Source organism: Rhinopithecus bieti, unplaced genomic scaffold (genome assembly GCF_001698545.2).
Source record: "Rhinopithecus bieti isolate Rb0 unplaced genomic scaffold, ASM169854v2 scaffold_7398, whole genome shotgun sequence".
In the NCBI taxonomy this organism is placed as follows: Eukaryota; Metazoa; Chordata; class Mammalia; order Primates; family Cercopithecidae; genus Rhinopithecus; species Rhinopithecus bieti.
The window spans coordinates 421,260-437,139 of record NW_016805783.1 but is presented as its reverse complement, the minus strand read 5'-3'; the positions used below and the strand labels follow the sequence as shown (position 1 = coordinate 437,139).

The 15,880-nt window shown below is 44.9% G+C and overlaps 1 protein-coding gene across 1 annotated transcript in view; it reads left to right on the top strand.

Annotated features, from left to right (window-relative positions):
• Window positions 1–12,879, top strand: part of FAM124A (family with sequence similarity 124 member A) — a 59,963-nt gene extending 47,084 nt beyond the window's left edge. The window contains exon 4 of the mRNA XM_017873736.1: window positions 9,070–12,879. Coding sequence (XP_017729225.1) covers window positions 9,070–9,873 — 804 coding nt within the window. The 3' untranslated portion in view covers window positions 9,874–12,879. The remainder of the gene's footprint in view (window positions 1–9,069) is intronic.
• The last annotated feature ends 3,001 nt before the right edge of the window (window positions 12,880–15,880 follow it).

Here is a 15,880-nt window from a genome sequence, read left to right as displayed (position 1 = left end):
TTAATTGTTAACATTTGCTAGACTTATTAATAGAATAAGATTTGTGAGTTGAACTCAATCAATTTAAGGGAAAATTGGGTTTGAAATTGGTAACTTTAATTAATTGAATGTTAATTTTTAAAAGTATTGTTTTGATTTTTTTTTCTGTACCCAAAAGCAGATCAGAAAACCTACCTTGATATTCCAGAATTTTATCTGATTATATAAACACCCACCCTAGGTATCTTGTGGAGGGTTAGTTTAATCCCAGCCAGGACTACTTCAGGTACAGCCAGGATCCCAGGACCCAAATACTGTCCTGGGTGAGTTTAGAATCAGTGAGACAGTTCTGGGGGCCACTTCTCACCCACAGTGCTCCTGGAGATGTCCTGTTTACTCTGGGTTCTTCCAGATCCTGTGGATGTGGGGTTCTGGCCTGTCTCTTTGAAGGCCCTTTGCAACTCCAGGGTGGGCCCAGCCTGAATCAGAGACCCCAGACCCAGATCATCCTCTAGCCTTAAGGGTCCCCAGCAGGTTAAGAGGCTGGTACTTCTTCAGGCAATAGCCCACTGACTACATACAAGGTTGCTGCCATATCTGAAAATGCAAACTTGAGATAACTCATTACTTACAATGTACTTTCTTCCCATCTTGTCTCTGGAGAAGATGCTTAGTTACTTGACATATTCTTTGAACATCTGTCAAGTTGTCCTGTCTTTAGGTCCTTTTGTTTCTGCATTTGTGTCTTAAATACTATGCACTTCAAAGATAGGAATTTTTTAAAATTTATAATGTTCTTACTTGCTTTTTACCACTCAAGAAAGCCCACACAGAATTCTGGCCAGGAGAGCACCTAAGGACTGCTGCTTTGCAGATAATAGAATAGCCACAGTGAGTTTTTGACTTATTCTTGGCATGAATCTTACTAACCCACAAAACTTTGAGGTGTCCTAAATTCTATTTGCTGAGAAGAGGCATTGTTAGTACAAGGCTAATTTCAGCAATCAACATTTTCCCCCCTTAGGCAGATTTATGGAAAAGATTAGATCTATAGTTACTCTTTAAAATCTACAATGGCCATGACGTCCATGTATTCTGAGGAAGGCTGGATGGGCCCTTTGTTCAGCCTGAGTCTTTGTCCTGTGGGTGGTTAGTTGATCTCTTCTGATGTAGGCAGCCTGTGTTTTTGGCATAAGCATTACAAATATAATAGTTCTCTGTTTTAAGTGAGCTAACAGATAATACTGCAAAAGCAAACTTATGTAAGCCATAGAGATGGGTGGAACTGATGAGGATTCAAGGCTAAAAAGCAAGTTTTGTTATTTAAACAGATCTGCAGATAAGAACAAAATAAAAATTTATTGAGAGGGAAATGTGGCAGTGGAAATTCATTCTCTGGAATTTCCATTATCCATATCATTTTCCAGACAGAGGTTAATTGAAAGGACAAGTTCAGCCTACTTTAGCCAAGATAATTGCATACAAAGAGGGGGAAATGTGAATGCTAAAGGAATTAAGATAGTAGGGATAAGACAGAAGGGGACAGAACGCTCCTGTGTGCTGGGCCGCCTCTCCCACTAGCTTTCTCACTGCACATTAGACGGGGCACGGTTTTCTAGATCTCCATTTTACAGCTTTCCACAATCATAGATTTTTGGATTTGGGAGGTTGCAAGAGTGTAGTTCACAGAGAGTAACAAAGCGCATTTTTAAGTTTGGAAAAGTATATAGTCATGAAAATATAAGGTCATTCAGAATAAAATAATTTCAGTAGCCATAAAAGTAGATAAGGGCCCCAGAACAAGAGAAGTAAAGTCAGCTAGGCAGAAGGGAAAATCAGAAAGTTGGCCCTTGTCTGGCTGCACATTCATTCAAATCACCTGGGGAGCCTTTCAACTGATGCCTGGGACCCACCCCCGAGATTCTGTTTCAGTTGCTCTGGAGCGTTTTTTGTTGTTCTTGTTGTTGTTGTTGTTGTTTAAAGCTTCCTGGGTGATTCTTATGTGCAACCAGGATTGCAAAGTACTGACCCACATAATACAATAAATTCTGCTCTCATTTCTGTTCCACTTGGCATGATTTCATGACAATCTCAGTCTTGAGGATGCTGCCAGTATCTTTCCTGGCAAATACGTGTATTCACTGATTCTAATGATGGTGTGGGTGGCCAGAGTGGAGGATGGTTAGGTGGGGACTGTGATGCCCAGCTGCAGTCTGGGCAGTAATATAACCTCACCAAGTCCAGTGGAAGGTTTTGAGAGTGTTGAGGAGACTTGACTCACTGGTGTTACCACAGTTTAGGCGTGGATCCTTTTCTGACATGGTCAGCTAGCTCAGCCTTGCAGTAGCACTGCTTCTGAGTTTTCGTAATCCATTTTTATTATGTCAAGTAGTGGGGGCTCACTTTTCTCTGAATTAGTGATTGGAGTCCAGGCCAAAAAGCAAAAACAGTGGTAAGTATCTCACACTTAAAGTTCAGAGAAGCTCCAGCTGTGAGACCAGCCACTTCCCTCTTCAAAGCAGGCTGGGTGGCCCAGTTCAGCAAAACCAGAATATCCTTTTCCCCCTACCTTCTTACAAGGAAGTTGGGGGCACATGAGGTCAGTAGGTTGGCTTTGGGGGCACACCTCCCCTCTGCTCCCTACCAAATCAAGAGTCCCCAAACCACATTTCCCTCCTGCCCTGATTGTCTCTTGTCTTTATCATTCAGAGCCACTGAATGGCCAAAACTTGATGCTGCAGGCCTGGGCCCTAAGAAAGCAGCAGGAAGGAGATGACCGGGCTAAATGGGAAATAGACAGTGTCTGTGCCTAGATGAAAGAGTGGGAAAATTGGTTTAGAAGTTTGTACAGAAAGCAATTGACAGGAGTCAACAAATTAAAGACCACAGGCCAAATCTGGCCCAGCACCTATTTTTGTAAATAAAGCTTTATACACAGACACACACACACACACACACACACACACACACACCAGTTGAACACCCAGATCAGCTACCTCTTACCCTTAAGGTCAAAGCTTACACTCTGGAAAGATGGACCAGAGACCTAGACCACAGGACACCAAGCACAGTCAAGGGTGGGAGTGCCATACTGGGCCCAGGAGGAAGAAGTGCAATTCTGTATTGCACTTCTGGGATTGCCAGGTTCCTAACAGCTGCCCAGGCAGGAGGCTGAGGGAGTCCCCTCTGGGGAGAACTGGCAGGCTAGTGGCTGCCAAATCAGACAGCACAGATATTGAACATTTACATCATTGCACAGAGTTCTATAGACAGCACTGCTCTAAGAAATAAGACCTGGATAAGGGTAAACCTCTTTTTTTCCCCCATTATAAGCTTTGTAGAACGAATGTATACTTTGTTTTTAAAAGTCTGTTTACATATCAGTTTATAAAATAAAATTTGGCCGGGCGGCGGTGGCTCAAGCCTGTAATCCCAGCAATTTGGGAGGCCGAGACGGGCGGATCATGAGGTCAGGAGATCGAGACCAATCCTGGCTAACACGGTGAAACCCCGTCTCTACTAAAAAATACAAAAAGATAGCCGGCGATGGTGGCGGGCGCCTGTAGTCCCAGCTACTCAGGAAGCTTGAGGCAGGAGAATGGCGTAAACCCGGGAGGCGGAGCTTGCAGTGAGCTGAGATCCGGCACTGCACTCCAAGCGACAGAGCGAGAATCCGTCTCAAAAAAAAAAAATAAAATAAAAAATAAAATAAAATAAAATAAAATTTTAATTCAAAAAATGATAGGGAGGCATTACCGCAGAACTTACACCCCCAGGTTTATGCAAGGGCATTATATTTTCATAATACAAAAGCTTAGCAGCAACTCTCACCTGGGGGCACTTGGCATCTCTCCTCCACCAGGGGACATTTGGCAGTATCCCGAGGCAGTTTTGATTGTCACAACTGGGAGGTAGCGAGGGTGCTATTGGTATCTAGTGGACAGAGGTCAGGGATGCCGTTAAACATCCTCACAGGACAGCTCTCCCAACAAGGAGCTATCTAGCCAAAAATGTCAATTGTGCTGAGCTAGAGAAAACTGGGATTAAACTGAATCTCCAAGATTCCAGGCAGGCTCCCAAATAGATATGTATGCATGTAATTTTTCTTTTAATGAGACAGGGGCTTGCTATGTTGCCCAGGCTGGTCTCAAACTCCTGAGCTTAAGCGATCCTTCCACCTCAGCCTCCTGAATAGCTAAGACTACAGGCATGTAACACTGTGTTGGCATAATTTTTTTTTTTTTTTAACTTGAATCCTTTGGGCTAGAATGCAGTAATTAGCTAAACTTCAGTCCCACAAGCTAGCATTATACCCTTAGTGCAATAGAAAATTAAATTGGAGAATTGAACAAATTATCTGGATAATTCAAAAACAAAATACTCTATCTCTTGTTGTTCAAATAAAGTAAGAATGGGATTTTTAACCTAAGTTATTGTTAATCATTTCTGTCAACTCCTCCTGGTCATTGAACTATATCACAGGATATTTCTCTCTTGAAATTTCTTAAAATCAATGATACTTAATGAAACTCTGCTGATCCTTTGTTAATATAAAAATCAGTTCTGTCTACTCCTGTGTTTTACAGCCAATGGGCAGGGTAATTCACAAATTACACCAAAAATAAATTATTTGGGGAAAGATGCAGAACTTGTACAAAGAGAAAGCTTGCACCCGAGCATGATACTCTTTCAAGTTTTACAGATTCTATCATTAGATTTGTTGGTACCAGCTCCGGGTCCTCAGCTGCAACTTTGATTTTCTCTGTTGTTCCTCCTTAAGTGAATAGCTTTTTAATATACGTCAGATCAATATCCAGATTGTTTCCTAGAACTTCTAGGTGCCCCGCCCTTTTCTGTTTATTAATAGTATCTATAGTATCTCCTGTGATCTTTGCCACATTTTCCCAAGAGTCGCTGCTGACACAGGTTGAGTGTCCCTTCTCTGAAATGCTTGGGATCAGAAGTGATTAAGATTTCAGATTTTTTTGGATTTTGGAGTATTTACATCATACTTATCACTTGAGCATTGGAAATCCAAAATCCAAAATGCTTCAGTGAGCATTCCTTTGAGCATCATGTCAGCACTCAAAAGGCTTCAGATTTTGAAGCATTTTGGATTTCGGATTTTGGATTAGGTATACTCAACCAGTATTAAACAAAGCTGGTTCCTGAGGCAACTACTCAGATTTTTTAATTTGAAAAGTTGCTCTTTATCATTAGATGTGGCTACTGCTTTTCCCGAAAATATCAGAGTCCTCATAACTTTTTTCTGTTAAAATCAAATAATATTTATTGGTATTTATGACTTATGATATATAGGTATATGCTTACACATGTATAAGTACCTTGAAATTACCTTAAGTTATTTTAGAAGATATGTATTTGTATCTCACATGTGTTTTTGTATTTATTCATTCAAGAATGTATTGAGTGCTTGCTATGTACAAAACTGAACATTTGTTTAAACACATAATTGCAGGGTCAGACGTCAAGCAACCCAGTTTCTAAAAGCCTCACAGAACTAAGTGAAGATATAACAATTAACCCAGTTCCTCTAGATATATCAATGTCTTTTATTTGTTGAGGTAATTTGTAAGCTCAGGTTCAACTGAGAATGACAGGGACCTAAAGAATTGTGGCTTAATCAAGAGTGGCTTATTTTCTCTCCTACTTGTGGTCATCCACAGTACTCAGGAATCCTGGTTCACAATGGCTACTGGATGCAGTAGCAAAAAGTTTTTAAAATAGAGCAAGGGGCCAGGCATGTTGGCTCATGCCTGAAATCCCAGTGCTTTGGGAGGCCAAGGCAGGAGGATCACCTGAGGCCAGGAATTCAACACCAGTCTGGGAAACACAGCCAGACTCTGTATCTACCAGAAAAAAAAAAAAAAAAAAAATTGGCTGAGCATAGTATCACATGCCTTTAGCCCTAGCTACTCAGGCAGCTGCGGCAGGAGGATCACATGAGCCCAGGAGTTTGAGGCTGCAGTAAGCTATGATTGTGCCACTGCACTCCAGCCTCAGTAATAGAAGGAGGCCCTATCTCTAAAGAAATAAAGAAATAAACCAGAGCACAATAAGTACCAGCCTTAAAGGAAAAAAGATAAATGACTTTAAAAAGAACTTCTGTTCATGAAAAGACACCAATAAGAGAACAAAAAGGTAAGCCATAGACTGGCCGGGCGCGGTGGCTCAAGCCTGTAATCCCAGCACTTCGGGAGGCCGAGACGGGCGGATCACGAGGTCAGGAGATCGAGACCATCCTGGCTAACACGGTGAAACCCCGTCTCTACTAAAAAATACAAAAAAACTAGCCAGGCGAGGTGGCGGGCACCTGTAGTCCCAGCTGCTCCGGAGGCTGAGGCAGGAGAATAGCGTGAACCTGGGAGGCGGAGCTTGCAGTGAGCTGAGATCTGGCCACTGCACTCCAGCCTGGGCGACAGAGCAAGACTCCGTCTCAAAAAAAAAAAAAGAGAGAGGGAGGGAGAGAGAAAGGATTCTATCCATGTGCCAGGGAATGAGCCTCTTGACACCCAGATCCTTGAAAAGGGTGCTTTGGCTCAGTGGTCCACTGCAGACCGCTTTGCTTCCCCAACTGCAAACTGCACTCAAAGGTGCAGGAAAAACTTTTGGATCAGTTTCTGAATTCCAATCTTTTGGTGACTTTAGGGACATAAGTAAATTTCCCGGGCTGGTTGCCTTCAGCACATTAATTTATGTGACACTATTATGTTCCTTAAAGTTCCTTAAATAGAAAGAAGGGAGCTTCTGGATTCCAGGGAGGCAGCTAGCCTGTACTGCTTCGAAGAGAAAGAAAGGAACCAGTACATCACTGCTGTGGCTTGGAGCAGCTCAGGAGGGCAGCCCCTAAGAGCTGAAAGCCAGGGGGAGGCTTCCATGTGAGGAGGATTCAGGTTCCTGTTTCACTCTAAAAAGGTCCACTGAGGAGGAGTCTCTGGAAACATCTAAAGTAACTCCCTCTCAGCCTCTAGTGTTTCTGGTCAGCAGACAAGCACACAAGAGAGGCCAGAGATGGAACCACCACCAGGGGAACCGCACTTAAAGGAGCTCCAACCTTCACAGGTGCAAATTCTCTGTAAATCCAACAAGACCCCACTTTTAGAAACTGACCCCTCTGCCACTGGACAGAGCCAGGGAATACTACCAGATCTGCCCAGCAAACCCTGCATGCACATTAGCTCCAGGCCTCAGGAGGGACGTGGAGACTCCTCAGCCACCTGCCTCCTGCTGCCGCCCAGGATTCCTGCCGTTATTCACAGTGCCGTGCCAGCCTCAAATTCCGCCCACCCAGCAGGCAGCTCCACTGTGCACGTGGGCACCCTCCAGTGAAAAAGACCAGGTACCATCTCTCTTCAAAGCAGCAGAATGTAAGGTTTGTCTGGATTCCTACCTTCATCATGTGGTAAAAATAAGAGAGTACAGATAGATTTCTGTTAAACAAGCACAGTCATGAAAATCTCTGCAAAACTACACAATGTTCATCCTCCATCAGTTGTGCCTGATTTTAAGCCAAATTGAACAGTCCCCTATTCCCTGACAGTGGGAAGATTTAGACGTCCCCTGGCATTCCTTGTATGGGAACCTTGACCTTTTGCTCCTCATAAAGCAATAACCACAAAGGCTTCCTTTTCAGGCAGATTCAGACTGCAAAATTTTCACCAAGTGCATGTTCTCAAATAAGACTTTGAAGACAGAAGTTACAAGGTGATGCATACTTATCAAGAAAGAAAATGATATCAGGGCACCCAAGGGAATTGGCTTTTGGAAAAAATAAGATAGACATTTGAATTAATCAACATTGTTCCCCCTACCCCAAGGACTTCTTTCCCTAGCCTCATGACTTATTTTCTCTTTTATTCAGCCAATTCAAATGATTAAGAAAATTGGTTTGTTTCCCCATCTGCCACCCAGCTGTGACACCTCTCAGGCCTTTTGGGGCTGCTCCTTACTCCATCCCAAAGGGGTAACTCTTCATTCCTGCTGGATGCCAGGAGAGAGCCCTTGGAGTAAACCCCAGTTAGAACTTTTTTCTTATTTCAGGGATTTGTAAATCAGATACTATTAATATATACTAAGTCAAGCCAGACCGACTGTCCTGAAACCCATTATTTAATTGAAACCTTGGATGGATAGTAAGGCTGGCCTTGGGTTCTGGCCTGTAGGCCTGGACACAGACCAGAGAGAGAATCTGAGAGAAGTAGACCCTGGTGCAAACGCGCATTGGAAGAGAGGTCTCCAGTTCTGCGCAACAGAAACGGGTTACTGGTGAGCTGCAGTGAGGGCTGGGTAGGGCTGCTGGACCAGAAGGACAGGCTAGGATATGACAGGGCAAAGCTTCTCATCCAACCCCTGCAGGATCTGCAGGATCAGTCAGCAGGTGGCAGCTCCCTTTCGTGTACACGGTTCCTGAAAGGCGTCGTATATAGAGAAATCAGTAGTTACAGCAACAAGTAGATAAATGCTAACCCCAATAGCCCCTCACTCATGGAGGATTTACTGTCTGGAACCATGGACCACCCCACCCTAAGATTGTGTCCTGGCTATCATGCATGTACTAGAATCACATCCCATGTGGATCTGGTCTGAAATGGTCTGTGCATAGCCCATCCTGATCACTTCTGTCCTCTCATCAGGAACATTTCCAAACAGTGTCTGTCAATCAGGTGGGCACATTGTGATTCTTTGGTTGGAAGGAAACAAACCTGCAAGCATTCTTTTTGCATTTTGTGATCATTCTTATCTCTGTTATCCTGCTCAGCCAGGCCCGTGTTCTTTTTGCCAAATTGTTGAGCGCAATGGGCATGTGTGCTTTAAAAAGTATTCTGTATTGTGATAAGGAGCTGAATCTCCTCCTGGCCTCGGAGATGGTTCCTCAGACTGAAAAGTCTGTCTGGTGCTCCTCAAAGCTCTGCTACCTCTGTCTTTGCTCTAGAGATTGCAGAGCTGGTAATGCTGGTAATGCTTTATTGCCATGACATTGCCAGGAGCTTCCAATGACTGGTAACTGTGTTTCCTGATGGATTTAACAATTCCCATCCTGCACTAATGTGATCTGCCTTCCCCCCACAGGCACAGAGGGTGCATAAGAAGTTTCCTAAACCTGGCAGAGTGCATCATTCCTCCGAGAAGAAACGTCATTCCACTCCTTTGCCGAGCACTGCTGTACCAAGCCATACACCTGGCAGCAGCCAGCAATCCCCGCTCAACAGTCCTCACCCGGGGCCCATCCGGACAGGCCTGCCTCCTGGGCACCAGCAGGAATTTGCTGGACGAGCCAACAGCACCCCCAACCCTCCCTGGTCTTTCCAGAGAAGCAAGTCCTTGTTTTGTTTGCCCACGGGAGGCCCCTCCCTGGCCTTCTCAGCTGAACCACAGTGGTTTTCAAACACAGGTGCCCCAGGGCACAGGGCATCAGAGTGGAGACATGGCTACCTCCTCTCGATCGATGACCTAGAGGGGGCCCAGGAGACAGATGTGGACACAGGCCTGCGGCTCTCCTCCTCGGACCTGTCTGTGGTCTCTGCATATTCTGCACCCAGTAGGTTCTGCAGCACAGTGGAGACACCCCTCCCCTCCGAAAGATGCAGCAGCCACTGGGTGGCTCGCAAGGATTCCAGGGAGGGACCACTGCCCGCTGTCAGCAGGGTGACCACAGAGACCTCCTGGGCTTCCCTCCCTTTCTTCACCAAAAGGTCTTCCAGCTCCTCAGCGACAGCTGGTGCTGCTCCCCCAGCTCCCAGCACTTCCACCCTCACAGACTCCCCACAGCTACCATGCAACACCCCCAAAGTCAAGCAGACTGATGGAGATGTGCCACCACCCCCAGGGTCGGCTGGCCCCGGGGATAATGACGTGGAGGAATTCTACATCTGAATGCCCTCTGCTCTTGTTCTCAAAACACACAAACTCAGACACACAGACTCAGGCCACACTGCCCCTCTGGCCGCTGAGCACACCGCATTCTTCATGATCCATTTCCCAGGAGCTGTAGCACATTTGCCTACCACCCACTTTTATCTGGGGGGTGGTATATCTCTAGGGACACAGCAGAAAAATACTGGCATTTTTATGCAAATAAATTCTCAACAAACTTGTCATAAAATATATTTTTTGAATATTCAGCATTTGAGATATGGTTTAGAGGGTTTATACAATTTAAATGGCTTATATCATTATTTGAAATGAAAAGAAAACCTAGTCAGCCAGAACCAATTTGGCAATTTTTCCATGGTATGAAGGAAAATCAATTAAGGCCAAAACATTGAATGTGGGAGAGATACTAAGTGACTTGTATGAGGGATTACTGCCTAATAATGTAACGCACACCTTACTGGATTCTCCATATATATTTACTTTACCAGAGAACAGTGGCCCTAGGGATGTTTAAGCACTGCTTATAGTGGAGAAAGTCAGCTTGAGAAGTAAACATATATCAGACTACAGGTAATTCCTCACCTTGAAGCCGTGCAGCGCCTAAAACTCTGGATTTATACAAAAGTTGCTAATGTGTTTTATAAAGATTTAGCATGAGTAACAGACTCTTGGTGCATTTAAAATATGTGAGTTCCAGAAAGTAGATTTGCATACACCTTTTCAACAGCACATTTCACTGGAATGGACGAGGGGCTTCAGAAGACCACTCCACTACCTGAATTTATTTGGATCACTGAGGAAGAGCATTTGTTGGGATTACAGAATTACAGGCCATTAGACATCATGGGCAGGTAGGCTTAAGATTCTTCAACTTTCAAAAACCACAGTCTAAGGGCTATATTCAAATGACAGGAGCCGCACCGTCTACTGCTTTCTGCAGTGACCATGCTGGGTCACACATCCTATGTTTCTCATTTTTCAGTGATTCGGAACATTTTAGCCAGCATTTTGATTGCACAGATTAATAATACTGTTCTCCCCCAAACGGGAAACTGTCCATGAAACGCTCTCCTGAACAAACACCAGTGCACTGCCAGCCTCACATGACTGCATGGGAGCTTTAATTAACACTGGAGCTGGAGCCCAACGACCTTGGCTTTTCCTGCCTGTTATCTGCTACTGTCACAGCATGGATGGCATTTGAATCTCACCTCCCTCTCACCCCAGTAAGGGTATGTTTGTTTACAGCTCCAACCTCAGCAACGCCAAAGGCTGGCATCGGGGGCAGTGCCAAGCTGTCCCTGGATACTATTTTACCTTTGAGGAAGAAGAGCATGGGTTTGCCAAGCTCAATTCCCAGGCTGGTGCTCCTTGAATTAATAATGGCACAGTGTTCATCTCTCTGGAAATGCCCACGCCAGCCCAGACACAGCCTCAGAGTCCTTTCCAACACAACCCTCCAGGCAGCAGTTACCAACCATCAGCCTTCAGCTGAAGCTTCAAGTCTTTGCCATCCTTGTAATGAGAGCCTTAGGTCTTGCCCCAAGCATTCTGGATTCTCCAACACTCAGAATTGTAATATTGTGCTTTAATTCAAATTTTTAAAAATATATAGTCTACTAATTCAGGACAAGGGGTAAGCAAACTTTTTCTGAAAAGGGCTAGATAATAAGTATTTTAGGCTTTGCCAATCATATGGTCTCTGTTGCAGCTACTCAACTCTGCCACTGTAGTTTGAAAGCAGCCATGGGTAATATGTTATTGAATGGGAGTGACTGAGTTCCAATAAAGTTTTATTTATTTATTTATTTATTTTGAGACGGGGTCTTGCTCTGTTGCTCATGCTGGAGTGCAATGGCACAATCTCAGCTCACTGCAACCTCTGCCTACTGAGTTCAAGCAATTCTCCTGCCTCAGCCTCCCAAGTAGCTGCGAGTACAGGTGCACACCACCATGCCCTGCTAATTTTTTGTATTTTTAGTAGAGATGGAGTTTCACCATGTTGGCCAGGCTGGTCTCAAACTCCTGACTTCGTGATCCGCCCACCTTGGCTTCCCAAAGTACTGGAATTACAGGCATGAGCCACTGTTCCCAGCCAATAAAACTTTATTTATAAGAACAGCTGGTGAGCCAGATTTGGCCCAAGGGTCATAGCTTATTATCCCTTGAGCCAGTCTGTTGCCTGAGGTTGATTCAACATTCCCAGCTCCAGTCAACAACAAAAATTCTAAGTCTCCCGCACACTGCTGCTGTGGTGTGTCATGCCAAGAAAATGGGCTACTCAGGTCAGACCAATGACTACAGAACCACAGGGCTCAGAACAGGAAGGAGCTTCTTTCTGCAGAGCTGATTCCTGGAAAGCCACCAGCACTCCACCTCCTGCCCAGAAATGTGATTCAGTCAATAGCTGATGATGAAAAGCAACCTGCAAACAACATTAGGGAGAAGGAGAAAAATAATTCAGAGGTGATGATACTGCCTCCAATGAACAGGGAAGCAAGTTCATCAGTAGCAAAAGTCAGTGAGGCAAAAAAAAAAAAAAAAAAAAAAAAAAATGGCTAACGGCCGAGGGCTAGCTCCTTCTCCCTAATCAGTGTCCTTATTTCAGTATGCCCACATGCTCACCTAGGACTGCTTTAGAGTGCAACTCTGGCCCCACCCTTTCCCAATGACCTGCTCTCATCACAGTCCAATCTACCAAACTGAGTGACCCCAAAGGACATCATAGACAGCATTTGAAAGCAAGAAATGCAAAATGTTCCCACAGCATCAGGTGAGCAGGGAGAGGACACCTACTGCAGACTGCATGGAAATGGCAGTCCCTCCACGGAGAGGGAATCACAGGAACACATTTACCAAAGCCTTCCCTTCCATTTCTGGCCATTCCAGTAGCATCTTCCTCATCCAGAAGGGCTCCCAATATTCTCTGGAGGATCCTGACTCATTTGAAGTATTATCCTTGTAAAAGATGCTGGCACATTGTAGGTGCTCAATAAATGTGTTCAAATTGAAAGATACTGAGGTTGTCTCCTAAATTACTCCTCTCTGTATGTATTAGGCTCTGTAGTATAAGAAGTCTGGATTGTAGCCCTGGTTTTTTGTCACTTAACGGAACCCTGTCTCTTGTTTCCTTGGCGATGCACTTCCTCCAGCATTGCCAGGGAAGGGGGCATGTTAGTAAGTGCTCTGGTTGAGTTATATCCCATCCTTCATTTGCCTCTTTTCCAAGTAAGATCCCCTCACCCCTAAATAACTGCTCAGAGTCCCACTTTGGCCTACACTAACCACCACCTAGTGTCTGCTTTAAAGAGCAAATCTGTCTGTCTGTCCCCAACTGACCTGGCAAGTCCTACAGAAATCCACCTTGGGTCACATCAACTGGTTAAAAGGAGCATAAGAGGAACTGGTGGAAGCAGTGGGTGAAGCCACTGCAGAGACTTTTGTGACATGGGAGGGTTGACGTGTGCTTGAATAAATGGGTTTTAGTACTGGCTGCTCCTTGAGCCCCTGGGTCTGAGGGCAGGGGGACAGTCACAGCAGAGTGTATTAGACTGCACCACCCAGTGCGTTCCCAGGTGAGACCACATGTTTACTTGGAATGAGCTCCTGGCCACAAATAAATCAGGAGAAATGCAGGTATCTTCCCATCTCCCTATTTTCTTTTCCTTTTTTTTTTTTTAAGACAGGATATCACTATCTCCCAGGCTTAGTGCGGTGGCACAATCATGGCTCATTGCAGCCTCAACCTCCCAGGCTCAAGTGATCCTCCCACCTCAGCCTTCTGAGTAGCTGGGACTACAGATGCACAACTATGCCCCACTCATTTTTTATTTTTTGTAGAGACAGAGTCTCACTATGTTGCCCAGGCTGGTCTCAAACACCTAAACTCTAACCATCCTCCTGCAGCAGCCTCCCAAAGTTCTGGGATTACAGGCATGAGACACAGCACCCAGCCTATCTTTCTACTTTCTGTAGATGAACTAGTTCTCCAGACGGTCAGCCAAGAGGCATCTGAATAGATACATGGAATTCCTGTAAGATTTTTAAGGGCAATAAAACCAACTGTGGACAGCTTCTCCCTCCTCATACCCTCAGACTGGTATCAGCGACCAGTAATGACCAGTGCCTGGGTCTGAATTTCAGGAGAGCTGTAGGAATAGCTGAATAGTCACCCTCTCCTTCTCCGCCCCAGGCCACATGGCTCCATGTGCTCATCATTTGTAGGGTGCTGCTTCTCTTGCATTCCTGAGAAATACAATTGATCAGATACTGCAGAGCCTTCAGAAAATAGCGTGAGAAACTGACATGAATAAATTGGGTTCTCAAGGGAAACACCTTTTGACAAACTATTATTATAACAGATGGAACCATGAAGGGTCAGGAACCTGAATTTAAAGATTATATATAAGTACATTCTTCCACCTTTTACTGAAGGCTTTTTCTAGTCTTGGGTGCAGAGGTCTATTTACAAAGTGGCTTTAAAAGATCTGATTTCCCTGAGTGAATAATGGAGGTGATCATGAATGGTAATGTCGGCAGGCTTGGGTCTTTTTAACAATTTCCATCTTAGGGGGGAGAGGACTGGTGTCCAGTGATGTTCCCATTATGAGGAGCAACACGCTCATTTCAGACTGAAGTCACTTGAACACGTGGTGAAGGCACAAAGATCCCTTCTGGGTCCCACTGACAACCTCCACAAACTCTGTTTGTGATGAGGGTGTCGCCTCCTGTTATCTGGGATGGTGGCATAGAAAAATGGAGCTGTAGGCCAGGCACGGTGGCTCATACCTATAATCCCAACACTTTGGGAGGCTGAGGTGAGTGAATCACTTGAGGTCAGGAGTTCAAGCTCAGCCTGGCCAACACAGTGAAACCCCATCTCTACTAAAAATACAGAAATTAGCTGGGTGTGGTGGCGCACACCTGTAATCCTAGCTACTTGGGAGGCTGAGGCAGGACAATCACTTGAACCCAGGAGACAAAGGTTGCAGTGAGCTGAGATCACGCCACTGCACTCCAGCCTGGGTGACAAAGCAAGACTTCATCTCAAAAAAAAAAAAAGAAAGAAAGAAAGAAAAGAAAATGGAGCTGCTTCACTGTTCCCCACTGCACTGTTCTGGCTGGGAGTGGTCCATTTGAGACATTTGAGATATTGATCTTACCAGTTGAGCGCCTGAAAGAAGCTGCCTGACTCCCTTAGGTCAGTCTTGCCCAGTCCCTAAAACTAAACCCAGAGCATTTTGGATTGGAGTCACTCTGAATGTGTGTGGCACAGTCTAAGAAATGACCAGCCGGCTGAACAGAAACGCTTTCAAGCCAAATCGCATCCCTGAAGGTGGCTGTGGGGAAGCTTTGGTGCCACCTGGTGGCTGCTGTGCCCAGGAGGGTCAGTGAGTACCCTTTTCGTTGAAGAAGCCTCCACCTGGATAAACGGGAGGGAAGCACTTCACTTTATTATCCTGCATTTAATTTTCTATGCTGTTTATGTCTACAAAAGATTGAGGCAATTGAAGTTCCAAATGAAACAAGACAATGCAAATAGAAAAGCAGGCCCCCAAAAAGGAGCCTACAAATATGTCCACCATAAAGGAAAATGTAACTGCTGTAGGTAGTTGAATTTCCTGGAAGCCAGAGTGAAAAGGGAAAGATGAGTAGCTGTCTAGTTCTCATTTATGATTAAAGAATCTAGAAACACTATCTTATTTCATTGTAATTTAAGTTGCCTCAACACAGTTCCTCAGAAGCAAACAAGTTTTTCTTAGCACAGATTTCTAAAATCTCTTTCTCACCAGGGGATTTTCATTAGGGATTTTCTCTGTAGGGTTACTAATTTGGTCCAAGTCTTGGGCTTTCGTGCTGGGGAAATGGAATCAGCAACACCTGGAGGAGACAGTGCACCCACAGCTTGTGGGTGAGGCTCCCTAGACATCCTTCTCCTTCCTGCCGCACTATGCAGCAAGGTGGAAATTTCTCAGCAGAAAGCCTGGAGGGCTGGGCTTCTCCATTG